The sequence below is a fragment of the Pelmatolapia mariae genome, linkage group LG6 (assembly GCF_036321145.2).
Source record: "Pelmatolapia mariae isolate MD_Pm_ZW linkage group LG6, Pm_UMD_F_2, whole genome shotgun sequence".
Classification (NCBI taxonomy): Eukaryota; Metazoa; Chordata; class Actinopteri; order Cichliformes; family Cichlidae; genus Pelmatolapia; species Pelmatolapia mariae.
In genome coordinates, this window is record NC_086232.1 from 43,801,240 (window position 1) to 43,829,068 (window position 27,829).

The following is a 27,829-nucleotide window of genomic DNA, read 5'->3' on the forward strand; positions in this document are numbered from 1 at the left end:
GAAGGGAGCCACCAAGCTGAAGAAGGAGTCCTTTCGGGCTTGGTTAGCCTGTGGGACTCCGGAGGCAGCTGATAGGCCAAGCGGAACGCGGCTCGGGCAGTGGCTGAAGCAAAAACTCAGAGGTGGGAGGAGTTCAGAGAGGCCATGGAAAAAGATTTTTGAACTGCCTCGAAGGGATTCTGGCAAACCGTTAGGTGACTCAGGAGTGGAAAGCGGTGTTCTACCTGCACTGTGTATAGTGCGGGTGGAGTGCTGCTGACTTCAACTAAGAAAATTGTCAGGCGGTGTAAAGGAATACTTTGAGGACCTCCTTAATCCCACTGGCATGTTTCCAAGGAGGAAGCAGAGTCTGGGGAGGAAGGACCCGCCAATTTCTGGGGATGAGGCCACTGAGGCAGTTAAATAACTCCTTGGCAGCCCCGAGTTCCTGAAGGCTCTGGATGTTGTAGGGCTGTCTTGGTTGACACGCCTCTGTAATGTTGCGTGGAGATCAGGGACAGTACCCCTGGACTGGCAGACCGGGGTGGTGGTCCCCATCTTTAAGAAAGGGGACTGGAGGGTGTGTTCCAACTACAGGGGGATCACACTCTTCAGCCTACCTGGGAAAGTCTATGTCAGGGTGCTGGAGAGGAGAGTCCGTCCATTAATCGAACCTCAGATACAGGAGGAACAATGCGGTTTTTGTCCTGGTCGTGGAACACTGGATCAGCTCTTCATCCTCTCAAGGATACTTGAGGGTGCATGGGAGTTTGCCCAACCAGTCTATTGTGTGTTTTGTGGACTTGGAGAAGGCATTTGACCGTGTCCCTCGGGGGATCCTGTGGGGGGTGCTCTGGGAGTATGGGGTGTCTGGCCCATTGCTAAGGGCCATTCAGTCCTTATGCGATCGTTGAAAGAGCTTGGTCCGGATAGCCGGCAATAAGTCGAACTCATTCCTGGTGGGTGATGGTCTCCTCCAGGGTCACCCTTTGTCATGGATTCTGTTCATAATTTTTATGGATAGAATTTCTAGGTGCAGCCAAGTGCTGGAAGGCTGTCACCTGGGTGGTCTCAGGCCATGGTCCTCAGCCAGAAAAAGGTGGAGTGCCCACTCCGTGTCAGGGACGAGTTCTTACCCCAAGTGGAGGAGTTTAAGTATCTCGGGGTCTTGTTCATGAGTGACAGGAGAGGGGAGCCAGGACACGCTGGAGAGATTATATCTCTCGGCTTGCCTGGGAACGCCTTGGTGTTCCTCCAGACAAGCTGGAGGAGGTGGCTGGTGAGAGGGAGGTCTGGGCTTCTCTGCTTGGGCTGCTGCCCCCGCGACCCGGTCCCGGATAAGCGGAAGAAAATGGATGGATGGATGGCAATTGGAGTCTATTAGATAGATATGATACAAACCACTGCAGTGCAGTACCTGTAATACCTACAGCGTGCTCTAATCGCTCTAATAGGATATTATGGTCGACAGTATCGAACGCTGCACTGAGGTCTAGCAGGACAAGCACAGAGATGAGTCCACTGTCAGAGGCCATAAGAAGATCATTTGTAACCTTCACTAAAGCTGTTTCTGTGCTGTGATGAGCTCTGAAACCTGACTGAAACTCTTCAAATAAGCCATTCCTCTGCAGAAATGTGCGACTTGTTTGTGTATTTACTCTGTATTGTTTTTCTTCACATGCAATAAAAATATAATGTATTTATGAAGTTCATTATTAATGCTCTGACTTCTGTTCTCAGGGTGCAGACATGTCTGCTGCCAGCAACCTGCGATCTGAAGATCAGTTTCTGTGCTCCATCTGTCTGGATGTGTTCACTGATCCAGTCACCACATCGTGTGGACACAACTTCTGCAAAAAGTGCATCACTCAGCACTGGGATGTTAATCATAAGTACAAGTGTCCCTTGTGTAATGATATTTGTTTGAGTAGACCTCAGCTGAAGATCAACACCTTCATCTCTGAGATGGTTGCTCAGTTCAGACGTGAAGCTCAGCAGAAAGCCAGCAGCAGCAGCTCAGAGCAACAAGCTGCCAAACCAGCAGAAGTTCCCTGTGACGTCTGCACTGGAACCAGACTGAAGGCCCTGAAGTCCTGCCTGGTGTGTCTGACCTCCTACTGTCAGACTCACCTGGAGCCTCATCTGACAGCTACAAGTCTGAAAAGACATCAGCTGATTGAGCCTGTGGAGAACCTGGAAAGCAGGATGTGTAGGAAGCACGATAAACATCTGGAGCTGTTCTGTAAGACCGACCAGACATGTGTCTGCATGCTCTGCTCTGTTTTAGATCACAAGACTCATGAAGTTGTTCCTCTGAGAGAAGAATATGAAGGAAAGAAGGCAGAGCTGGAGAAGACAGAGGCTGAGATTCAGCAGATGATCCAGAAGAGACGACTGAAGATTCAGGAGATCAAAGAGTCGGTGAAGATGAGTAAAGATGCTGCAGACAGACAGAAAGCAGAAGGTGTTCAGGTCCTCACGGCTCTGATGGAGTCTGTTGAGAGACGCCTGAAGGAGCTCATAAAGGAGATCGAAGACAAACAGGAAACTACAGAGAAACAGGCTGAAGGTCTCATCAAAGATCTGGAACAGGAAATCTCTGAGCTGATGGAGAGAAGCTCTGAGGTGGAGCAGCTCTCACACTCTGAAGACCACCTCCACCTCCTCCAAAGCTTCTCCTCCCTGAAAGCTGCTCCACCAATCAGGACTGGACAGCTCCTTGGTGGGTGGAGAAATGCATGGACAGAACTGGAGAGGTCAGGTTCTGTCAACCATCATATGAGGGGACTGTGGTGAGAGCTGTCGCTCAGCTGGACGAGACACTCAGGAAACTCATGAAGAAGCTGTTTGAGGCAGAGCTGAAGAGGGTCCAGCAGTATGCAGTGGACGTGACTCTGGATCCTGATACAGCGAATCCTGACCTCATCCTGTCTGATGATGGAAAACTAGTGAAGTGTGTTGATGTGAAGAAGAATCTTCCAGACAACCCAGAGAGATTTTCTCTCTGTGTTTGTGTTTTAGGAGAGCAGAGTTTCTCTTCAGGCAGATTTTACTTTGAGGTTCAGGTTAAAGGAAAGACTGACTGGGACTTAGGAGTGGCCACAGAGTCGATCAACAGGAAGGGAAAAATCAGACTGAGTCCTGGGGACGGTCTCTGGACTGTATGTCTGAGAAATGGAAGTGAGTACGCAGCTCTTGATGCCCCTTCGGTCCGTCTCTGTCTCCGGTCTGGTCCTGAGAAGGTGGGGGTGTTTGTGGACTATGAGGAGGGTCTGGTCTCCTTCTATGACGTAGATGCTGCAGCTCTGATCTACTCGTTCACTGGCTGCTCCTTCTCTGGGGAACTCCTCCCGTACTTCTGTCCTTGTATCAGTGATGGTGATAAGAACTCTGCGCCTCTGCTGATCACTCCTGTCTGGGACGTTGACCGTCACTATTATTATTATTATTATTACTAATGTGTTATTTGATTCTGTATGAACCAGTCAGTTCATGGGTGATACTCAGTGATTACTTTTTCTCTTCTAATGATTATTTATACTGGTCTAATATAAATGATGAAAAATATTAATAATAATAATATTAATAATAATAATGATGATGATGATGATGATGATGATGATGATGATGATTCTACATATTTTATTTTTTTATTGATTTTTTTTTGTATCTTTTAAACTTTTTAAAAACATTTGGAGTTTTATACATTTTCTTTTTTGAAGGTGAAAGAGAAAGTCTTCAAACCCACCATACTTATGAGACACCATTCTGACTTTAAACCAGGGCTCTTAGCTTGTACGTTCTGAGTTGGAGTGTATGACCTCAGCAGTGATGTCAACTAACCTGCAGCCTTCTTCTTTGGCCTTTTATCGTCCCAAACTTTTTATCTACCACATATTCCATACATCAAAGAGCAGGTGCTTTCAGACACTCTCAAAAAGTTATCTTTGTAAAACACAGTGACTGACAGAAAGTAAACTAGGACCGAGAATGTGTGGACTGCCCTTTAGCTTTCCAGTTTACTCCAGTGTTAAACTCTCTTCTGTCTGCTGAGCAAAAACACAAACATAGGAACTTTAAACCAGTGACACAGAAACCACATGCTGCTAACCTGCTAACCAGTCTCATGTGATCTAAAGTAATCTGAATTAAACTATGATAAAAAACACACAAGTAAAACACAAAGAATCAAGAAGCTGTTATAGGAGCTGAGGTTGTGAAATAAGTGCATCCTGGGACAGAACAAACAAGTGTTAAAGCTTCCACTCATTGTTCTTCATGTTCATGTACATGTTTAATGTATACTGGGTGTCAGTTATCTTTAAAATGCTTTTGAAAAGTTACAAAACTCGACATTAATAAGAATGCAAAGCAGGTTCAACAAAGACAGCTAATCTTCTTTGTTCACTCAGGTTCTCTGCACACAAAAGGGTTTTTTCTGCATTGAATTAATCGTATTTACACTGTATACTTTTTGTAGAATGATAATCATAAATACTAGAGGAACATGCCTGTATTATACATGCCCATGTTGCAATATTTTGGGGTGGTAAATGTTGTCTATATAAATAAACAGACCTACAGGAGTCACTGTTTATTTGCAGTACTGCCCATTGTACTACTACACTCATCAGTCAGATACTGTTCATCACCATTAAGTATATATTGAAAATTTAGTTTGCATAAAATTACATGATGGAAAAAATATAACATTTTAAAGGCTGGTATAATTCACGGGGCTTGAAATGTTATTGTGTTGGGTACATTTATAAATTTGTTTATCTGACTTTAAACTTTTGATATAATCCTTCAATATAATAAGCTTCACATCATAACTTAATGTGTTATATAATATAATAAACTGATACTGTAGTATTCATACAGTAAACATCATAGTATCAAAATCTCAGATGTTCTTCTTATGAGGTTAAAATGATATAATAATAATATTATAATTGTATAAGGCAGAGGTCAGTAACAGGGGGACCACGGTCTGGATTCGGATTCTGTTTAAACTGTTGCAGCTTTTCTGATTTTTAGCATAGTGGCTCAGCATCTGAAGAAATGTACAGACCAACTGGAGGCGAGTTAGTCATCCCACATGATACCACTCAGCAAATCAGCTCTTAGCATTCTGGGCAGTAAACACTGGGACTCTGCAGTGCAGACTGCTGAAAATACCATAGAAAGAAAAAAGAAAATGACTAGAGCTGGGAAGTAACAAATACTTTGTTACTGTACTTAAGTACAGGCTGTGTAAAGATGCCCCTGAGACAATCTAGCACATAACAGCAAGATGCTAGCAGGCAGGGCATACATGGAACACCATAAGCAAGTGGCCGGCGTAGTGTACAGAAAGATCTGAGCTGAGTTTGGCCTGGAAGTCCAGGAAGCCAAGCTGAACATATTTCCCCGGTGCTCGCCTCACTTCACTGGCTCAGAGTCCGCTTTAGAATTAAATACAACATTTTATTGATGACTTATAAAGCGCTGAACGGACAGGCTCCAGAATATCGGTCAGACTTACTGCAGCCTTATATGCCCCCTAGAGCTCTAAGATCAAGTCATCTCTTGCTCTTGGCAACGTCTAAGTCGAAACTGGTTCACAGAGGTGACCGGGCGTTTGCAGTTGTGGTGCCGAAAGTGTGGAATGATTTACCTCTGCACATTAGAAAGGTCCCGACCATCAATCTTTTCAAATCCCATCTTAAAACACATTTTTACTCACTGGCTTTCAACACTGCATGAGAGTTACCTGTCTATCTACTTACTCCTCTGTTACCAGGTTTTTGTTATTGATGTTATGTGTTACTGTGTAATTTCTATCTTTGTACAGCACTTAAAATTTTCACTTGTTCCATTGGCAGATTTTTTCACTTAATACAAGATATTTTTGCTTGAAATAAGAGGAAAAATCTGCCAATGGAACAAGTGAAAATTTTCTAGTTTCAAGAGCCACTGTCTAAAAACAAGTTCATATATCTTACTGGGATGTTACCCTTTAGTTCATTTTGTCTTGTTTTAAGTGTGATAAGATTTTTTTGACTAGAAACAAGACAAATCTACTTGCTAAGATTCTGAGTTGTTGCAGTGTGACTGAGGAAGAATAAAGTAGTCGTGATAAGCCAATCACACGACCACTTAAAGACAAAGCAACAAGGTGATATATACCAGTTTTTAAATTGTTTTGATAGGCCACGTAAAACCAGAGTCATGATAAACGAGATATACACGTGTTTTTCCTCAATAGTTTCATCACATTTACTGACAGCGCTAGCAAGCACTCTCTGCTTATAAGCAAAAAATAAAAAGACAAAACAAAAAACAGCCCTTTTGTGTTGGTGGAGAAATGCACCATGTTGACCAATCAAAAAATGATATGGCAACATGACAAATGGATGTGTGGCAGGATGAATGTTATTTCTCGGTTCAACCCACTTTCAGCCTGGCGCATTAGGGGCGCTAGTATAAATAGTGGCCATTTGAGCTTTCCTGGATCGCTTACCTGTGATCTCCTTTTTGGTCACCTGACTTCCCTTTGGTGTTGCAGAGATCATCTGCGGGTCACCCTTCTGAAGCCTCCATCGCAGCTGGTAGGTGTTTACTCAGTGTAGTGCGTACATTACCTTACTGGGTGGTAAACAGATATTGTTTGTAGAAGCCTCCTATGAGCCACTCTGCTCATGTTTCTTGACGCCGTTTACTCGGTACGTAATTCAATTTTGTCACGATCTCTGCCTTTTTATTGTTCTTTTATAGTAAATACTTATTGTGCTTTGCAGGAAGTGTGGGCCTTAGTTTTACGCCACGCTACGCTAACTGAAGTGCTGCTGCTTTGCTTTTACCGTCTGTTCCTGTTGCGAGGTTACTTTTCCTGCAGCTGCCAGCCTTTTAAAGTGGACGTCGGCGTGGACAGCGGCCATATGCATGCCGGTTATGGGAGTCAGCTGGCGTGCATATTGATTGACCGGATGATTAACTTATAGTCGGGCAGACGGCAAGTTGGAGCAATACGGCGATTCCGTTTGCTCCAGATTTTAAAGTTTTATCTAGATTGTATGTTGTTTTTCTGTTTTGATTTGTAGTTTGGATTTCTGTTACGCCACTGGTGGGAGGCCCTTTTTCTAGCTGCAGATCACCAGTGTGGTCCTGCAGTTGGGTTATCCCCCAGCCCTGCATATTAGTTTTGTTGTAATATATTAGAATTTTCTTTGTTTCTTTTATTCAGATGTGGAGGGCTGACGTGGAGGAGACTAGGGTGCCTTGGTGGTGGGAACTTATGAGTGTTACACACCTGCCTTGTTTAGTTTATTAGTGTGAGTGTGTGATAGTGTGCTGCACTTGTGTCTTGGTGTGTTTTCTTCTCTTTTTTTGAGTTTGTATGTGGCATCCCTGCCCCTCCACTGGTAAGCCTCGGCTCTGAATACTTTTTAAAGCATATTCGTACATGGATATCTATGATTGTGCTTTTACATGTTGTTTTAAATAATTATTAATAAATTGTCAAACTGTTTTATCATTGAACCTCATCTCTGTACTGAGTATAGCGAACCTAAGTGCCTTCTTGGTGATTTAGTGTTACTTCCAGTATTCTCTGGGTGAAATTCCCAGGGTGGCGTTGTCTTTTAAACTGTGAAGAGTATTTACTTTATTCCCACCTCGTGCTGCCACAGATGTTTAGGAAGAGGGGGGAGATTTAGGAGTGACGGCGAGAGAGAGAGAGAGAGAGCAGAAAAAGAGCGAGAGCTGTCATAATGCGGCTGTGTGCAGGCAGGATGAGGACCCAATCTCAAACTCACAGAGGCAGGAATGAACTCAAAATTCACAGCTTTATTGCTGGAGAGCAAAACCAGACAAACTAAAGTGGGAAACGATAAACTAGTACACAGAGAAACACACGGCCATGAATGAGGGAGGACGCGACACTGAACTGAGGGAGACGCGGACATAAATACACAGAAGGATAACGAGGGACGTGGAAGCACACAGGGAACACAGCTGATACAGATAATCATAACGAGACAGCCCAGGAGTGAACACGTACACTGATGGGAGACTATCAAAGTAACACAGGAAGTACAGGAGCGAGAACACGGGGAGAGAACAGACATAACGGGCTGGGAAGGCATGGAATAAAACACAAGGAGGGAAAACAAGGCATAAGAACTCACAGATACACTGAGTGAGACACAGGGGGTAAAGACACGAGGGGAAACCTAATAAACGACATCTAAACAGAATAACCTAGGGACCTTTAGAATAAACAGTGGACCTAAAACATAATAACATCAAATCACAAAAATACAGGAAAACACAAAACAGAAGTAGAAGTCCCGGGACCATGACGAGAGCGAGTTTTGAGATGTGAGAGATTTATGACGTTTAGCGTGTTTGGGGTGTGTAGTTAATGTGTTGTCTTGTGTAGTTAGTGTGTAGTGTTGTGGATAGTTTTGTGTTGTGTCAGAACAATGAGGCGACTGCTGTCTCCAGGTAGAAACAGCAGTGATACACCTGCTGCTGTCAGACCTGCAGGTATCAGCTGTGATGTTCTCCTTTATAGTGGACAGACATATTTGGAGTGGCACAAATAATTTGTGTGGCATCTTATTTGATACAGAACACCACGTCAGCCCATCCAAGCTGAGGCATTTGATTTTTCTGAATGTCAACCTGCACTGAGGACATACTGTTTGGCTGCTGAGTTTTGTTCTGTTTCTGTTCTGTGGATTTGTTTGTAGTGTTTTGTGTTTGTGTTGAATTAAAATTAAATGTTTGATTAAAATAAACAAAGTAAGAATGCCTGCTTTTGTTTTTGTGGAACCAGCTTCCAGTTTGGATTCAGGAGACAGACACTATCTCTACTTTTAAGATTAGGCTTCAAACTGCAATAGCCCTATCATTGGTTATTGTTCATCTCTGGCTCTCTTCCACAGCATGTCTTTGTCCTGTGTTCCTTCCCTCACCGCAACTGGTCGTAGCAGGTGGTCGTCAAACCTGGTTCTGCTGGAGGATTCTCACTGTTAAAAGGAAAATTTTCTTTCCCACTGTTTCCAAAGTGCTTACTCACATGATTGTTGTTGTTTTTTTCTGTATGTGTTTTTGTGGGGTCTACCTTACAATATAAAGCACCTTAAGGCAGCTCGTGTGATTTGGTGCTATATAAATAAAATTGAAATAGAAGAAAACATTGGAGCAATGATCATTTTATTGCTAAATTACACAGGAAATGAAATTTATTGTCAACAAATTCTGTCACTGGTTGTAAAATAAATGGAAACAGATAAATATAATACAAAGCATTTGCATCATGGTAACATAGACCTATGCAACGAACATAAGCTAGAGAAGAGCATTACTTTGTAACACTCACTTCAAGCTGCCTGCCTCCATACAATCGTCTTTAGTACAGCTAACATTGTAGAAGTTATTCCTTTTCCATTTGTTAATAATGATCAGTCTAAAATGTTACTCACAGTCAATGTGTGGAATCTTCTGGTCTAAAGTAAAATTATTGGTGCTGTTTGGAAAAAGATTTTTTAAAGGATTTTTTTTAATGTAAAGTATTTGCCTGAATAAATCTGTGTCATTGTTTCTGCAAGTCTCCTTCCTAAAGTGAACACAGAGACAATGAGGAAGATCTAAATAGCCTAAATCCAGGATAAAGAGTCTCAGTGAAGGTGGTGTTGAAGGTGTGGAGATGGATCAAGGAGTTTGAGGAGACTCTGTAGAAGGACAGAGTCCCAGCAGGACAGTCTACATACACTGCTACTCTGTTTGAGGTGGAGGAGGAGACAAAGGAGGAGGAAGAGGTAGAGAGGTCTGTTCTAGTGTTATTGTGCCAAGCAAAGTAACCATCTTCAGAGCATCTCAGACTCCACGACTGATTATTCCATCCAAACCAGCAGTCTTTGCTGGCTCCTGTCCTCCTGATTCCTCTGTAACTCACTGCTATGTAAACCCAACCTTCCCACTCAACCTCCCAGTAACAGCGACCAGTCAGCCCATTTCTACACAGAATCTGTTTCCAGTCGTCAAACCTCTCTGGGTGATCAGGATATGGCTGCTCATCATCCACAAATGCCACTTTAGTGTTGTTGTCGAACAAGATGAGGTTTCTGTTTGCTGTGTTTGGGTCCAGTGTGAGTTCACAGGAATCTGAGAGAGAGAAGAATCCTTTATTATTTGACACGGTGCTATCAGTACTCTATCTATAAAACCACAATTTTACCTGATATAAATTTGGCAACAATAAAGTTTGGCTATTTTCTTTTGTCAACTACTCTGTAGAAATTCTGACTTGATCACTTCTACATTAATATATTTCTTGATGCATGCTCAATCATCCAGGTACGTGAAGCCCAAAAAGTTGATTCTGTTCATCTGGACGTTTTCAGCGGGAGAAACTTTCGTCATCATCCAGGTGACTTCTTCATTCTCAGCTGACTGCAGGTTTCCCCAATCATATAAACAGGACATTTACTGAAACTAGCACCACCCTATGAACAATGGGCTGTGAGGTCAGCTTATGATCATTAATATGCCAATGCTCATGATCATTGATCAACAACCACTGATCAATGTCCATGAGTAACATTCACAGAGAGTTGGGGGATGGCTGCAATCACAGCATTGTAAGATGGTGACAGAAAAGGGAAAGACCATCTATGAATCGAGGAGGGGGCCTAAGGATGCATCCATCTTACAATGCTGTGATTGCAGTCTTTGATCAATGGTAATGACAATTTGCATATTAATTATCAAGACCTCACAGCCCATTGTTCTTTGCTAATTTCAGTCATTGTGCAAAAGTACTGTTTATAAGGTTGGGGAAACCTGCAGTCAGGATGAGTGACGAACCGATAAAAACGCTACGTCCAGATGACCAACTTTTTGGGGTACATGAATACAGTTGCAATTTCACTGTGAAACAACATGGATAAAAAAAAGGTTCTATTTCAAATCAGGGTGAATTTTATTGAGCCTTTGGTCCTTATTGAGGGACCATATGAAGTATAATTCAGAAGACCTGAATTGGTAGTGGGTAGTGAAGAAAGTATTTTGAGGAATATCCTGAATGCTGCTGACACACGTTATAGAGGAAGCAGTATTGAGGAGATGGAGTATAGATTTCTAATCAAATAATGTTTGATGGCCAGGTTCTTCTGGTAGATGAAATTTGTCCGAAGTTTCTAAATGGATTTTATGCAGCTGTCACACCTCTGCAACATCAGAGGTGTGTTTGTACGTGTTTTGTCTGTAGGGGCCACCGTAAATATACTTTTATTTATTCACTCCGCATAAAATGTAATAAATAAATCATATAATACAAAAACCAACTATTTACATTTCAACGTTTAACTATTTAAATTTTCAGCTTTTTCCTTTTAAACAAATTTAAAGTGAAACAACACAAAACACTGCAAACCACAACACAATTAAATATAAATTACAATATGAAAACAAAAAGAAGATGCATATTCTCTGTCATATGGGCCTGCATGAATAAACTTTCTGAATCCTTTATCATCCGCAACTAAAAATAGTTGTGGATGATTACTATACCTTTCTAACGTGACGTTGTTGTCCCTGGCTCTCTTTCTCTCTCTCTCCCTCCCACTCTGTTCCTGTGCTACTGCGAGTGTAACTACCGCCCCTCCCCCCTCTGCCCAGCGCAAAGCACAAGGCTCGCGTGCGGAGTGAAGCGGAAAAAAGTGCGAGAGAGAGAGAGAGGGTGAGAGAAAGAAAAAAACAACGGCTCCCAATAAGGAGCCGGCTCACGTTGTTCACTTCAAAGAGTCGGCTCTAAGAGCCGTTTCGTTCGCGACCGACACATCACTAGTGTGAGCATCACAGCAGATGCCTTTGTGTCAAAGTAACTGAGGATAAAACACAGAAAAACATGAAGGCGACTTTCCTGGCCTGGGATTTTATAAAAAATATTCTGCAGTAGATCAAAAATGAAAGAAAACCATTAATCAACACATGAACGTTACCTGATGCTGCTGAAGTGAAGCAGAGCAAAGTTAAAGAGGTTTGATTAGAGACACAGTGTTTTGCAATTTTGCATAATTTTAAAAAGTTTAAATTTGTTCAGTATTGAACAGCAGAAATGAGGTTTTCTTTTCAGAAGTAAGTAAAAGGAAAAAACAGCGGCCGACAGCGCTGTAAGAACGGTAGACTTGTGCGTAACAAGCAAGCGAATAATGAAGAACACTGATTTTTAGACGGGAAACTGTTCTTGAAGTACAGAGAGAGAGAGAGAGAGAGAGAGAGAGAGCTGTGCATGAAGTGTGATTTTATCGTGGTGGAAGCAAAACAGCAAAACTAAGAGTGAATTCATGATGATGTTTATGTGCTGCACATAAGATAACAAATAATAAAAGGGTAAAACAGACAATATATAACAGGCAGAAATTCAACCAAAAACAGTTTTAAAAAGGTGAGTTTTGAGTTGTTTTTTGAAAAACAACTACCGAGTCCACAGATCTTAATGTATGAGGGAGAGAGTTCCACAGTCTCGGGGTCACAGTGGCAAAAGCTCTGTCACCCTTAGTTCTCATCTTAGTCTGTTTTATAGCAAGTAGGCCCTGATCAGATGACCTCAGGGACCTGCTAGGGACATAGGGTTGTAGCAAATCGGAGATGTAGGGTGGTGCCAGTCCATGCAAGGCTCTAAATGTCAAGACCAGGATCTTAAAATGTACTCTAAATTCAACAGGAAGCCAGTGTAGCTGAAATAGCAATGGTGTCACATGTGAAGCCGGACTGGAACTAGGCAAGGTTGCTTAGCCACAACCTTGTCTAGAAGCTTAGCAATTAATTTATAAATTAATTAATAAATTCTGTAATTTAGAGATAGGTATGTAGCTGCTCCAAAGAGAAGGGTCTAGCTGAGGTTTTTTTAAAAGTGGGAGAATAGCAGCATTTTTAAAATAAACCGGAACTATACCAGACGCAGTAAACGCACTCACACTTTCTCAGGCCAGGTTTTAGTCTCTGCTGCCCACCATGTTCCAGCCTTGGAAAGGAAGAAAAAGGAAGAAAAGATTTCTTTCCACTTACACGTTTGCCATTATTAACAGAAGGAAATGTACATCTAGATTTTTTTTAGTTTTGGTTGCAACTAGAACATACTCTGAAACACTTGTCAATGCGCCACAGAAACTGTTTCTGTGCTCATGTCTTCTCTTCATACCTGAGAGTGTCTAGTCTCCAGTCAGAGTCCTCCACTCCAGCAGAGAACAGCTTTACTGATGAGTCGTCCAGAACATTGTAGCTCAGGTCCAGTTCTCTCAAACGGAAGTGGTTGGATTTTAGAGCTGAAGCTAAATAAGTACAGCCTTCCTCTGTGATGATACAGCCGGACAGCCTGGGTCAAATAGCACATAGAATGATAGACAACAAATAGCCAAAACACTTAAAAATGATTTGCTTTGGTCTGCCATTGTTTTACACTGTTTTATGCTGTATGCTGAAATTAGCTCATTGCTAACATTTTTAACATATCAAATTACCATTTATTATTGAGACTGATATTGATTTAATGGAAAACACATGTTAGGGCATGTTAGCAAACACAAGTAAATTTCTGCAATGGCTTGCCACATCGAGCAAAACAGCTAGGACAAGGATGCTCAACCAAAGCCAGAGAGAAGTGTAGTATGCTAGTATTACTTTAGTATGTAGTAGTATAGACTTGTTTACTTAAAAAAATAAAACAAAAAAACAAAGAAAAAAACAGTCTGTAATAATGAGGTGCTCAACTGAATTAAAATTCTTGTTATTTTAAGATACAGTCTTACATCATATAAGAGTTATCATTAAAGAGACATTAATTGCTATTAGTGTATGGTCTTTACCTTTTAGTTTAAGAAATGGCCAAGTGTTTTTGTGATTCGGCATTATAGAAATAAAATTGAATTAACTGTATGTAAAGCAACATTTAATACAGACCTGAGAGTTTCCAGTCTACACTGTAGACTTGCCAGTCCGGCAGAAAGGAGTTTAACTCCTGAATCTTCTAGGTCATTGTTACTCAGGTCCAACTCTCTCAGATTAGATGACTGTGAGCTGACAACTGAGGACAGAGCTTCACAGCTTCTTTTTGACAGATTACAGCCACTCAACCTGGAGGAGAGTTAGTGATAAATTGACCTGTACATCAAATACAATCAGATCCATATTGACTGGAAAGAAGTTTTGTGGCCCAGTGATATATGTTCCCTCATTTTTCCCAGCAGATAAAAGGTTAATTCCAAGTGTTAAACTTGTATTTGGCACCTATTCATTAGAAGTATCAATATTCAATATTTATGCTCTAATATATAAAACTTTAGAATTAACTGTTGTACTTTATTTTTAGCATGACTGCATGCTGGTTTGTTGAACCATTTCATGATTGTTTAATTTCAATACAAAACTATAAACAAAGCCTTTGATGAATAGACTCCTAAATGAATTGCAGCCTGGCCGGGCTCAGCCAAAGCAGGGACATTGGCCCACCCCCTGTAGGCCCACCACCGACAGGAGGCACCAGAGGGGTTGGGTGAAATGTGTGCTGGGCGGCGGCCAGGCGTAGAGATCCTGGCAGACTGATCCTCGGCTAACAAGACTAGCGTTACCCCTCTGATGGTAAAGGAGCCTATGCTAGGTTGAGAGGTACTGGCAAGATATAGTCGGGCTCACCTCAAGACACAGCTTGAGTTCCAGAACCAGTCTCCTGGAGAGGGACTGGACTCTCTCTCAGTCTGGTGTTACCCTTGGTGAGAGACGGTAGGCTGGGGTGGGTATCTCAGTATCCCCTTGACTTGCACCTGTATGTTGGAGTTTTTCCCAGTGGACGAGAGGATTTGTTATTCGTCTGTACTTATTCACCAAACGACAGTACAGAGTACCCAGCCTTCTTGGAGTGGGTGGGGTGCTTGAGGGTGCTCTACCTGGGGACTCTGTCATCTTACTGGGAAATTTCCCCACTCATATGGGCAACAACAGTGAGACCGAATGGTGCTGTGTTATTGGACTTCTGCGTAAACCACAGTTTCGCAATAACAAACACCATGTTTAAACATAAGGGTGTCCAGAAGTACTCGTGGCACCAGGATACCATAGGCCACAGGTCAATGATCAATTTTGTAATTGTATCATCAGATCTACTGCCATATGTTCTGGACCCTTGGGTAAAGAGAGGTGCTGAGCTCTGCTGAAGCACCTAAACATATAGTAAGGGTGCACTGGGAATGCCTAGAAGAGGCCCCTGTCCACAAGATCTTCAATTCCCACCTCTGGCAGAGATTTGGTAGCTTTCTGAGGGAGACTGGGGACACTGAGTCTGAATGGACCATGTTCAGCACCTCCATTGCTGAATCTGCTGCACTGAGCTGCGGTTGCAAGGTGATTGGTGCCTGTCAAGGTGGTGACCCCCAAACCTGATGGTGGACAAGGGATGGTAGTGAAGGGAACCCCGGCTGAAGGAGTCCTATCGGGCTTGATTAGTCTGTGGGAATTTGGAGGCAGTCAGAAGGTACCGAGAGAATAGGTACCGAGAACATGACTCTGGCACTGGCTGAAATAAAACCTCAGAGGAGTTTTTAGAAGCCATCGAAAAAGCCTTTTCGATTGCCTCGAAATTCTGCCAAGCCATCAGGGGGCTCAGGAGGGGAAAGCGGTGCACTACCTGATCTGTGTGTAATACAAGTGGAGTGCTGCTGACTTCGTCTAAGTGGGCGACTGTGGTTCAGGGGGTTGGGAAGCTCATCTTGTAACAGGAAGGTTGCCGGTTCGATCCCCAACTCTGTCTGTCCTGGTCCTGTGTCCTTGGGCGAGACACTTCACCCTACTGCCTACTGGTGTTGGCCAGAGGGGCCAATGGCACGATATGGCAGCCTCGCTTCTGTCAGTCTGCCAGGGCAGCTGTGACTATAACTGTGGTTTGCCTCCACCATTGTGTGAATAAATAGTGGAATTGTAAAGCGCTTTGAGTGTCTAGAAAAGCGCTATATAAATGCAATCCATTATTATTATAAGTAGACTGTCAAATGGTGGAAGGAAAACTTTGTGGACCTCCTTGATCCCACTGACATGTCTTCTTTGGAGAAAGCATAATCTTGGGACGATGGGGACAACTCGTCCATCACCAGGGGTAAGGTCACTAAGGCAATTAAACAATTCATCCCAGTCATGGAGCACTGAACCAACTCTTTACCCTCTCAAGGATAGTTGAATGTGCATGGGAGTTTACCCAGCCAGTCTACATGTGTTTTCTGGACCTGGAGTAAGTAAGCACTAAGTCGGACTTGTTCCCAGCAGGTACCCTTTGTCAGCAGTTCTGTTGATAACTTTTATGGACAGAATTTCTAGGCGTAGCCAAGTGGGAGAAGGCTTCCACTTAGGCAGCCTCAGAATCTCATCTCTGATAATGTGGTTCTGTTGGCTTCATCAGGTGGTGGCTTATGGCTTGCAAGTTTGAGCCCATGGTCCTCAGCAGGAAAAGGGTAAAGTGCCCATTACGGATCAGGGACAAGTTACTGCCCCAAGTAGAGGAGTTTAAGTATCTTGAGTCTGAATAAAGAATGAGCAGCAGATTGACAGACGGATTGGTGCTGCGGCTGCAGTGATGTAGACACTGTATTGGTCTATTGTGGTGAAGAGAGAGCTAAGAGTAAAAGCGAAGCTCTCGATAAACCGGTCAGGGTTCAGGGATCTGACAAGGATGCCTCCTGGGTGAGGTGTTCTAGGCATTTCCCACCAGCAGGAGACCCCAGGGAAGGCCGAGGACATGCAGAAGAGATTATATCTCTCGGCTGGCCAGGGAATGCCTTTGTGCTCCCCTTGACAAGCTGGAGGAGGTGTTTGGGGAGAGGGAGGTCTGGGCTTGTCTGCTTAGGCTGTTGCCCCCTGCATCCCGGCCCTGGATAAGTGGAAAAAATATGGTATATTCAAACTGAAATCCTAAAACAGGACACTTTGGCTACGTTCACACTGCAGGTCTTAATGCTCAATTCCGATTTTTTGATCAAATCTGATTTTTTTGTCTGCTTGTTCACACTACAAATAAAATGTGACAGCAAACGCACTCCAGTGTGAACGCTCAAAGCGGCCCGCATGCGCAAAAGAAGATGTCACACAAAACGCGCTGTTTAGACCCAGAGCAAACAATATTGTTTGACTGATGGCCTTAATATAAAGACTTGTTTCGGACTTTACGTTTCCCAATTTTTGCTTTAAGTTATTTTGTTATTTACATAATAATGTAAATAACCTAATAATGATCCTTATTGCTGTTTTAGAGAGGAGCGGTGCTTCAAAGGATAATCTGCAGATTTCGGTCAGAATCTGCAGATTATACAGTACAAATAAAATGTTGTCTTCCCAACAGTTTCACTGACATCTACACAGGATGGCCAGGAAGCGTTCTTGATGTCTTCTCCGGCGCTGATAATTGGTGTCTGTCTTGTGTCGGTGACGTAAAAGACGGATTTAATGCGACCTGACCGTTCAAACAGCAGTCGCTTTCTAAAACATCAGATATGTATCGGATTCAGAACCACATACGAAAGTGACCCAGATCGGATTTGAAAATATTGGATTTGTGCCGTTCACACTGTCATACCATGATCGGATATGGGTCGCATAGGGTCAAAAAAATCGGATTTGATTCGCTTTCGCCTGCAGTGTGAACGTAGCCCAAGTGCGTCAAATGGATTGCCCATAAATGTAAAATTCTTGGGTTTCTGCATCTGTACATGTTAAGCATGAGGTAAGCTAAATCTAACACTACCCAAAATGGTTTGGTAGTTACACCTACTGTAGGATCATAGAGTCTGGAGTTCCAATTATTTTTCAATATAATCTTTTGTATCTGTGCACCTACAGAGCTTTTTTGGAGGCTTTCACCACTGGAAGTAACCTGAGAAGAGCTTCCTCTGAAGGAGAGTATTTCTTCAGGTCAAACACATCTAGATCTTCTTCTGATGATAGTAAGATGAAGCCCAGAGCTGACCACTGAGCTGGAGTGAGTATATCTGTGGACAGACGTCCAGAACTCAGGTACTGTTGTATCTCCTCCACTAGAGAACAGTCCTTCAGTTCGTTCAAACAGTGGAACAGGTTAATGCTCCTCTCTGCAGACACATTCTCACTGATTTTCTTCTTGATGTATTGGACTGTTTTCTGAGTGGTCTCTGAACTACTGTCTATTTTCATTAGCAGGTCCTGTAGTTTATCCTGGTTGGTCTGCAGTGAAAGACCCAAGAGGAAGCGAAGGAATAAGTCCAGGTGTCCATTTGGACTCTGCAAGGCCCTGTCAATGGAAATCCTGTGGATCTTCTTTGAAGATGTTTTACTTAAAAGCAGTTGAAGATTGTGCATTGAGGGCTGTGGTAAAGGCATCACATTTATGTTACTGTTATTAAGCGACATCCTCACATAAAGAGCAGCCAGAAACTCCTGAACACTCAGATGGATGAAGCTGAACATCTTGTCTTTCCCTTTCCTTCCTCGATCTTCTCTGAAGATCTCTGTGAATACTCCTGAGCACACCGAGGCTTCACTGAAATCAATGCCGCTCTCTCTCAGATCTTTCTCATAGAAGATCAGGTTGCCCTTTTGCAGCTGCTCAAAGCCCAGTTTTGCTAATGACTTAATGTATTGAATGCTCTTCTCTGGGCCATACTTTTCTTTTGTCCGATCAATCTGAAACACCAGGAACTCTGCGTACATCTCAGTCAGAGTCTTGGGCAGCTCTCCTCCCTCTCTGGTTTTCAACACATCCTCCAGAACTGTTGCAGTGATCCAGCAGAAGACTGGGATGTGGCACATGATGTGGAGGCTTCGTGATGTCACGATATGAGAGATGAGTTTGTCAGCTTGCTCTTTACCTTTGAATCTTTTCCTGAAGTACTCCTCTTTCTGTGGGTCTGTGAACCCCCTGACCTCAGTTGTACTGCTGATAAACTCTCGAGGGATCTGATTGGCTGCTGCAGGCCGTGTGGTTACCCAGATGCGAGCAGAGCGTAGCAGTTTCCCATTGATGAGTTTCCTCAGCAGGACATCTGTTTTAGTTGCCTTTGTTACATCGACAGAGCGAATGTCTTCAGAATGAAGGTCGAGATGAAGGCGGCTCTCATCCAGCCCATCAAACACAAACAGAAGTTTGAATTTACTCTTGTCATAGTTGGTGATTCCTGATGACTGAACATCTGTAAAGATGTAATTCAGAGCCTCCTGTGGGATGCCTACAGTTTCTGGGATGCATTCATGAATGAGCTCTGCCAAACTGAACTTTTCTCCCTTCAGTGGATTCAGCTGACGGAAGGTGAAGGGGAAAATCAGATGCACATCTTGATTGGATCTTTGTTCAGCCCAGTCCAAAACAAACTTGTGAACAAGGAAGGTTTTTCCAATTCCTGCGATTCCATTGGTCATCACTGTTTTGATGGGTCTGTATTTTCCAGAGGGATGTTTGAACATGTCTGTGGGTCTAATGGGTTTCTCTGGTTCTGCTGGCTTCCATGCCTTTTCAATCTGCCGGACCTCATGCTGTGTGTTGATATGTACATCATACCCAGCTGTGATGTACAGCTCTGTGTAGATATCAACCAGACGCTGTTTATCTTCTGCCCAACCTTCTTGTGCACACATAAACTTGTCCTGGAAGTTTGATTGAAGCATCTGTTGGTAAGATATGATGGGGTGAGGCTCTGGTACTGGAACCACCACATCTGTGTCAAATATGCAACATGGAAAGTGTAAGGTGTATATCTACCATTAAACAAATCTAGAAATTAAGTTATTTCAATCTTTCCTTGCACATAAAAAGTCTTCAATAATCAGGACCCGTTATATCGCAAAGACCTTTCGCTATTCCACTAGAGTACTTTGAGAAACAGGCTTACTTGCAGTTTCCAAAAGTACAATGGTGGCAGCGCCACCAGGCCATTTTCCTACATAACTTGCTCCTACTTTGTGACATCCTCTCGACTTTTCAGATTAGGCTAACACTGGAGGTAAATTCCAGATGTTCTACTTTGGTGTAGAAGGAAAACTGGAATAGGTGTAATCTTGAAGGAAGAGTATGTGAATAGTTTTGTGAAGATAAAGAGAGGATCATGGGTTTGAAGCTGGAAATGGAAGGGGCGGTGTCGAGTGTTGTCAGTTTGTATGCCTCACAGGTTGGAGTTTAGAGGAGAAAGAGGAAGTCTGGTGAAACTTGGATGAAGTGGTGGACTTCATCTAAATGTGAAAGAGATACTGCAAGGTGGTGTTAGGGGAGGTTTAGATGGTGGATGACGGATATCAAGAAGAGAAAGTGAGTGAAGGAGAAGCAGAGGTGGGACCAAGTCATTGTTTTGCAAGTCTCAAGTAAGTCTCAAGTCTTTATCCTCAAGTCCGAGTCAAGTCTCAAGTAAAGTCAAGCAAGTCCGAGTCAAGTCGTAAGTCAAGACAGACAACTTTCAAGTCAAGTCCCAAGTCCGAAACTTTGAATTTCAAGTCCTTTCAAGTCTTTTTTTTAAAAACAATGTTGCAGTTATATGTTAAATGTAAATAATAGACCACGTATTCTTTTTTTAAAATCTGTATTAATCTCATCACCTGATGAAACAAGTAACTTACAAAATATGCACAAACTAATTCTAAAATTGCACCTTGCACAGCTCAATTAAACTTTGCTGCAAGAATAGTCTTCCTCTAAATTACAAATTCACAGAATAAACATTCAGCGAAAAATGCAAAAGCAGAACTTCCTGTTGAAACAAAAACTGCTGAGATTTCCTTATGTACAAAACAAAACATTTCCTTATGTACAAAACAAGTATATATATATATATGAACAATGAACAAGAATGTGCACTTTAAGTTATTTCAGCTAACTATTAACTATTCTGCATTGCATTTGCAAAAGACCAAATTGGCCAAAAGTCTGTCAGTCATTTGTGCACGATGAGGCCGTAGAATGATGCCACCATAGCTGAAAACTCGCTCCACAGGAGCACTACATGCAGGTACTGCCAAAACTCTGGTGGCCACATGAAACAGAGAAGGAAGAGTCTGCATGTTCATTGCCCAGAACAAGAGGGCGCTCTGTCCATCAGCAATATCCAGGTAGTGACTTAGCTGTAGAGCTGGACTCTTCCCCACATCCTTCTTCTGCCTCTTACAGTAAGCAGCAAAGAGTCCTCCATCTTCAGAGTCCTCTTGATGTTCCTCACCAGTAGTCACAGGTTGCTCTGACTTTGCAGGATCTGCCGCATCTTGCAGGATCAGATCTGGCAAAACAAATTAACAACAGCAAAAGAGCCTTTATTACAATTTTAGACAAAAAAAATACAGAAAAAATATAAACTATATTCAATCTTTACCTTTAACTTTTTGTGTCACCTCTGCCTTTATGTCACAACTGCCCAACACATGGTGTTCCACCCACAACAGAGAAAATGCTGGATCCAAAGCAGCTGCTTTAAGGTACGCTGGATCTGAAAAGGGGGCAGTGATCCCATCTTCTGCTCTAGCCATTCGCACACTGATAAAGATTCCAAGAAATCTTTTGTTCAAAGATGCTTGGAGGCTCCTGACCAGATCATTCAGGAAACGGACTTGAGGCTTCAGTTTCTCAAGGTGGTGATTGAGGGACAGCACGGATGGAACAACAGCACTGATCGTGACTATTTTCTCACCTTGTGTCAAATCTGTTGCTTCTCCAAAAGGCTTCAAGATGTCCACCATCTCCTTCAACAGGTTCCACTCTCGTGTTGTGAATAATAACTTCTTGTGCCCAGCCATTGCAAGAACAGCACAGAGTTTTAGATGTTCACACTGGAGAACTGCCTTCACTTGTCTCAGTGTTGAATTCCATCTTGTGATAACAGCAGCAGGGATCGCTTTCTGTTCACCAAATTCAGCTTCAAACACAAACAATGTTGTGCTTGTGTGCAGTAGAGAGCTGAGCTTAGATAACTTTGAAAGTGAAGGAGATGCCACTTTGGTCTCTGACAAACCATCTTTCACCACCAGCTGAAGTGTGTGCGCAAAACACTGCAGGCGCTGTGTCTTTGCCATAGCAGCACCTACTGTTTCCTGATCTTCCAAGGTTAAGTCGTGCCAGAGCTCTGGGTCGTCAAGATGATCACCATCATCATCATGTTCCTCACCTTGCTCAGTGGGGAAGCACACAGTGAATGCTTTCCGCATATTGGCAGCATTGTCACTAAAAATATAGTTTATCTTTGATGTTGTATTCGTCACATATAGCTTCAAATTTCTCACAGATTCTTTCACCAGTGTGTAATCCTTTGAAGCGGTCAAAGGCCAGCAGTTTGGATTTTAGCTGCATCCTCTCTGTCTCTTTCTGTATCCAGTGCACAGTGATACCAAGGAAACCCCTCATCCTTCGGTCCGACCAAATGTCCACAGTGACTGAAACATGATCAGTCTCGCTCAACTGAGTTTTTAACATTGAACGTTTCTCAGCAGCGAGGTTCTCTGTTTTTGACATAATTGTTCTGCGACATACCGGGCTGTATTTTCTGTCAACTACCGTCAGAAAGTGCCGAAAATTCTTGTTTTCCACAATAGAAAGGGGCAGGTTGCAACCAATAATCAAGTCACTTAATAATGCATTTGTGATAGCTTTCTGCTGTGGATGAGTCATGCTGTACTGTCCGGCACAAGTGTCCATAAACTGTGATATGGAAGGCTGTTGAGGTTCATTTGTGATCCTCTTTTTCATCTGGTATTCTTCAAATCTGATAGAGGTAAGCATATTAGACTCATGTCAGAAATTCCATTACAGCCATTCATGAATTGCATTTGACTTTAAGTTGATCCTAATAATCCTAAATAACTGTTAACACTTAAACCCTCATAGTTTTCAGACAATAAAAAATATAAATGAAAAATATATAAACAATATTTATTAAAACACTTTTCTCAAAACTCTGCATACAGTTCTAATAAGCAATGTTTAGCATCCCTGTTAAGAATAACTGACCTTTGCAAATAAACAACAGCTAATAACATAAGATCAAAGTATTTTATTTGATGTATTGACATAAATGACAGAAGAAAAAGGCCATGTATAGCAGGACTACTCAATTACACACTAAGGTGGGCCGGATTTTCTAACCAAAATTTTTTTTTCCCTGGCTCAGACATGCAAAAGTTAAACACGACCATATGTTACCGGCACCAGACCTAGGGGAATCTAGACCGGCAGCAAGCGACACACAGGCTACAGAGCACTGCGTAGCCAAATATGAGCAAACTGTTGATTAATAGAGAGGACACCGAAGTTAGCGTCTTGCTCAGGCCGGAGCTCATTTATTTCTCCACATATACACAATACAAATCACACTAGACCATGCATTCTTCCCATAAAATAAAAGAGTTCATAAACAAAAATAAAGTTACAAAAAGCATTCTCTCAAAAGCAAAATAAATACAAACTAATTCAAAATGACTTTACATACTCACAACTTTAAAAAATACACTCGCGGCTAAAGCATAACAACATACCAAAATAACCCATCTCACATTCACACCTTTCCCCACATTCGCGCCATATACGCTATTACTTTTGAACATGGCGTCCCCTGAACGCAACACAACATGGCGGCAGACGACTGCAAACGTTGTTTCACAACGAAAAGCTTTCCCCTTAATACATGTACTCAGTACTGCTTGGCTAACACTAAAACAAACACCACAACACATTTTCTGAAGCCGCAGGTTGCCACTGTCATAGCATATACTTATAGTGCTACGTAGCATTATGCCGATGATACACTAATACTCATTACAACAAAATACCACAAAACAACATCATCACTCTCATCTCAAAATATAGCCGAACAGTTGTTACTCAACTTACATGACATTTAGAACCAGTTCGGTAACATAAAAGTTTGTTTGTTAGTACCTGTGGATTAATAGAGAGGACACCAAAGTTAGCATCTTGCTCAGGCCAGAGCTCATTTATTTCTGAGCTGCGCATGCGCAGAGCCTCTCTGGCAATGCAAGAGCACCATCCACTGGCATAATGAAATATAACCATGGTCTGGCAGCACATAACAATGTCAAAATAATTCACAATAATAAACAAAAAATAAGGGGGTAATTGGTTTTCTTACAAAAATAAACATGTAGCTCTACGGGGTTAATGATGAGGAGGAGACGGACAGAAACTCTCTTCCCTGAGTACAGCTACAGAACCCACTTTCTGAAACGGACCCTGCTCACCATTCACCGACAATTGTGAGCTAACAAGTTGCATGTTATTCTTGGATGTGCTTGTAGGACCGGATTTAAAATAGCATGACAAACATATCATACCTGTTAAAGCCAAACAGTATCATCAACGTAGCCCGGAGAACATTTGCTAATAAGATGCAGTTAGCTAAGTCGCTATCTCATCGTAGCAAAAAAAGGCAGCACCTACCGTTCTTTATGCAACTTCAAATGTCGGACAAAGTTGGAAGTTGTTCCATCTCCGTCTGTAATTCTTTTCTTGCATGTTTTGCATGTTGCATTTCGTTTTTTTTCGACTACTTCGTAGTTCGTGTAGCCGAAAGAAATTACTCTTGGGAGCATTTTTGGCTCGAGCGTTTTTGTTTTTTGTTTTTTTTTTAAATCTGGTTCATTTGATTGGCTGTGCTACAGCTCACGCTCACGTACATACGGAGTGTGGTAAGAATGAATGAATGAATAAAGTAAATTAATGGTCTGCACTTTTTATATAATATGTATGTTCAATTTTAGATTTGGGTAAAATATCAAGTCTTTTCAAGTAAACAGGTTCAAGTCCAATTCAAGTCCCAAGTCACTGGTGTAAAAGTCCAAGTCAAGTCACAAGTCTTACAACCTTTTTTCAAGTCAAGTCTAAAGTCATAAAATTAATGACTCGAGTCTGACTCGAGTCCAAGTCATGTGACTCGAGTCCACACCTCTGAGGAGAAGCAAAGATCAAATGCTGGATGTTAAATAAAAAAAGTTGCAGAGTTCAGGAAGGGATTGAGACAAAGAGAGGTGGCAAAGGCTTATGGTGAGCTGCATGTGAGGTTGGACACTAAAGATGGAGAAAAGGATCAGGCTGGGAAGTATGTGCAGCAGGTAAAGGTGATTAAGGATGGAAATGTACCTATGAGTAATACGACTGTGCAGGAAATATGGAAGGAGAACACTGACAAGTTTGTTAATAAAGAAAATGACAGAGAAAGGAGGACGGATGGAGGGCAGCTAGTAAGCAGGATTAGTAAAGAAGACGAGTGGAGGTATGGAAAAGTCTAGAAGAAAGGGCAGTGGACCTTTTAGCCACAGAGTTTAAAGCAGTCTTGCCTGAAGAATGGAGAAGAAATGTGCCGGTACTGATTTTCTCGAACAAAGGTGATGTGCAGAGTTGCATTAACTACAGAGGGATAAAGCTGATGAGCCACACCACGAAGATATGAGAAAGAGCTGTTGAGACTTGGTTAAGAAGGGGTGATGATCAGTGAGCAGCAGTGTGGCTTCATGCTGACAAAGAGCTCTACAGATGTGACGTTTGCTCTGAGAGCGTTGATGGAGAAGTTTAGAGAAGAAGCTTCATTGTCTTTGTGGCTCAGAGAAAGCAGATGATTGGCTGCTGAGAGAGGAGCTGTGGTTCTGCACGAGGAGGTCAGGAGGGTCAGAGAAGTGTGTGGAGGTGGTGCTGGACATGTGAGGACAGAGGTGAGGTGTGTGGTAAGATTAACAGGTGGGTTCAAGGTGGGGGTGGGATTACATCAGGGATCAGCTCTGAGCTCCTTGTTTGCAGGTGGAGTAGAGCATGGAGAGGTGGAGGTATGATCTGGAGAGCAGGGGAATGAAAATCATGTGTGAATGAGGGGGAGACTGATGCAGAGGTCAACATGAAGGAGCAGAGGTAGTGAAGGTGGATGAGTTTAAGTACCTGGAGTCAACCATCCAAAGCAACAGAGTGTGCACAAGAGAGGTGAAGAGGAGAGGAAGGGTGGAGTGGGCGGAGACAAATGTCAGGGGTGATTTATGATAGAAGCTAACACAATAAATACTAATTCTATGAGACCAAGATAAGAAAACAAGCTTTTTATGAAAAATGATTAATGTATGTTAGTCTATTTTGTTATTCGTCATAATGACAAGCTCTACAAACAAGTAAAATAAAATAAAATAAAATAAAATAACATCATGGCTACTTGCCTTCAGTCTGAGGAAATCCTCTCTTCTGTGAAGTCTCCCCACAGTTGCTGACGTCCACTGACAGGCAGTGATTTTGAGTGTTAGACTGATTTAACCTGCACTCTGTGAAACGTTTTCAGACTCATGTTTGGTTTTCTTGTAACTTACCTTCTCGTCCTGAGCTGCTGGCACACAAACTCTCCAGCAGGTCATTCCTACTTATCCTCTCTAAAATCTTCTTCGCCACCTCCACAGCTCCAGGAAGCCTGTAGGTTTGCACCATCATGTCGACAGTGTCCCACCTGTTCGTTGTCTCCAATCGACTCTTTTTGATGGTTGGGAAGCCTTGAAGGACGTCAGCTTGATGTAGGAGCCACTTGAATTTGTTAAACTCTTCATCTCCCAAATCCTCCAGAGTACTTAACAGGTCCTCTGACGTCATCCCTGATCCCTGCTAAAGGAGGAGAATATTCTCAGCAGGTATTTAACATATTTGTTGTTGGTTGAGAATAAACATAACGTTGGAGTTCGAATCAGCATTTTGAGTTTTAATTTTGGTGGTGTGGACTCATGGTTCTGTCTTTTGGATTTCACAGATGATTTTAGTTCATGCTCATTATTACTTAGATTTCCTAGTTCTTGGTTTCTTGGTTATGTTAGTCCTTTCGTGTCCTAGTCTCGACTCTGTGTTTAGTCCTTCTTGTCTCCGTATTTTGCCTTCTGTCTGTGTCAAGCTAATGTGTCTCAGTATTAGTCACATCCTGCCTTAAAGCATGTTTTGATTTGAAGATTTGGGCTGTATAGTTTTGTACTTTTCACTTTATTTCATTATCAGAAAAAGTGCATGATTGGATGGCTCAAGGTTGTAAGCGCAGTGTAACGTGTGACTTACTTCCTTGAGCCCTGACCCTGCATTTCTCAGGTGTTCAAGTTTTTCAACCGCATTGCTTAACCCCGCTGTTTTACATGTTCACTTTTTTTTAAGTGCTGTCCATACAGACAACATTGATTTGTAAACGATTAACTAACAACCTTGTCAACACAAAGTTCTTTATTTGGAGCACATTTCTACAAGAAAGATAAGTTCCTGAAAAAGTGCTTGTGCTTAAAGTGCTTTGGTACTCTTTGGCAATATTGTAGACCATGTTAAACTTAATCATCACATCGGCCTCCTCTGATGACCTGCTTGCCGCTGAAAGGCAGTGGGGAGAGGAGACACTTGGGCAGTGCATTTATCGCAGCATGAAAAGATATAATATATTTACAAAAATGTGTGGGGTGTACTCACTTTTGTGAGATACTGTATATATAATTGCACGGATCAGTGACTCCTAAGCTAGGCGAGTGGCTCCAGCAGATCCCGGGAACAACATCGGAAATCTCTGTCCAGAAGAGCGCAGTCCAGCTAAGATACTGCGCAGGACCCTCAAGCTCCCAGGTCTCTAGTAGAGGACCTAAGCTTGGAGGATAACGACCGCTCATAGGGGCGAGAGGGGAATGTTTTTATACATATATACAAAGTGCAAAACTGAGTAGTGCAATATACATATGTGCATATGACCTGTCTATAATTATTTGGACCTGAGTGGAGTTGAACAGGGTGTGAATGAAGTGCAGACTCTGTTTTAATTCAAGGGTATAAAAAAGTATTTTAACTGTTTGCTAATTACAGCTATTTTTATAC

At 42.3% G+C, this 27,829-nt stretch overlaps 2 protein-coding genes across 2 annotated transcripts; one reads left to right on the top strand and one right to left on the bottom strand.

The window, feature by feature from the left end:
• Positions 1-1,728: 1,728 nt before the first annotated feature.
• LOC134629849 (E3 ubiquitin-protein ligase TRIM39-like) lies at positions 1,729-3,437 on the top strand. Its single transcript, XM_063477358.1, has 2 exons — positions 1,729-2,701; positions 2,734-3,437. Exons 1-2 carry the CDS (start codon positions 1,729-1,731, stop codon positions 3,435-3,437), a joined length of 1,677 nt encoding a protein of 558 aa, XP_063333428.1.
• Positions 3,438-9,480: 6,043 nt separating this feature from the next.
• LOC134629595 (NACHT, LRR and PYD domains-containing protein 3-like) lies at positions 9,481-26,587 on the bottom strand. Its single transcript, XM_063477075.1, has 7 exons — positions 26,314-26,587; positions 26,167-26,223; positions 17,849-19,697; positions 13,933-14,106; positions 13,175-13,348; positions 12,951-12,997; positions 9,481-10,134 (listed from the first exon to the last, which is right to left on the bottom strand). Exons 1-7 carry the CDS (start codon positions 26,585-26,587, stop codon positions 9,587-9,589), a joined length of 3,123 nt encoding a protein of 1,040 aa, XP_063333145.1. The 3' UTR covers positions 9,481-9,586.
• Between the last annotated feature and the right edge of the window lie 1,242 nt (positions 26,588-27,829).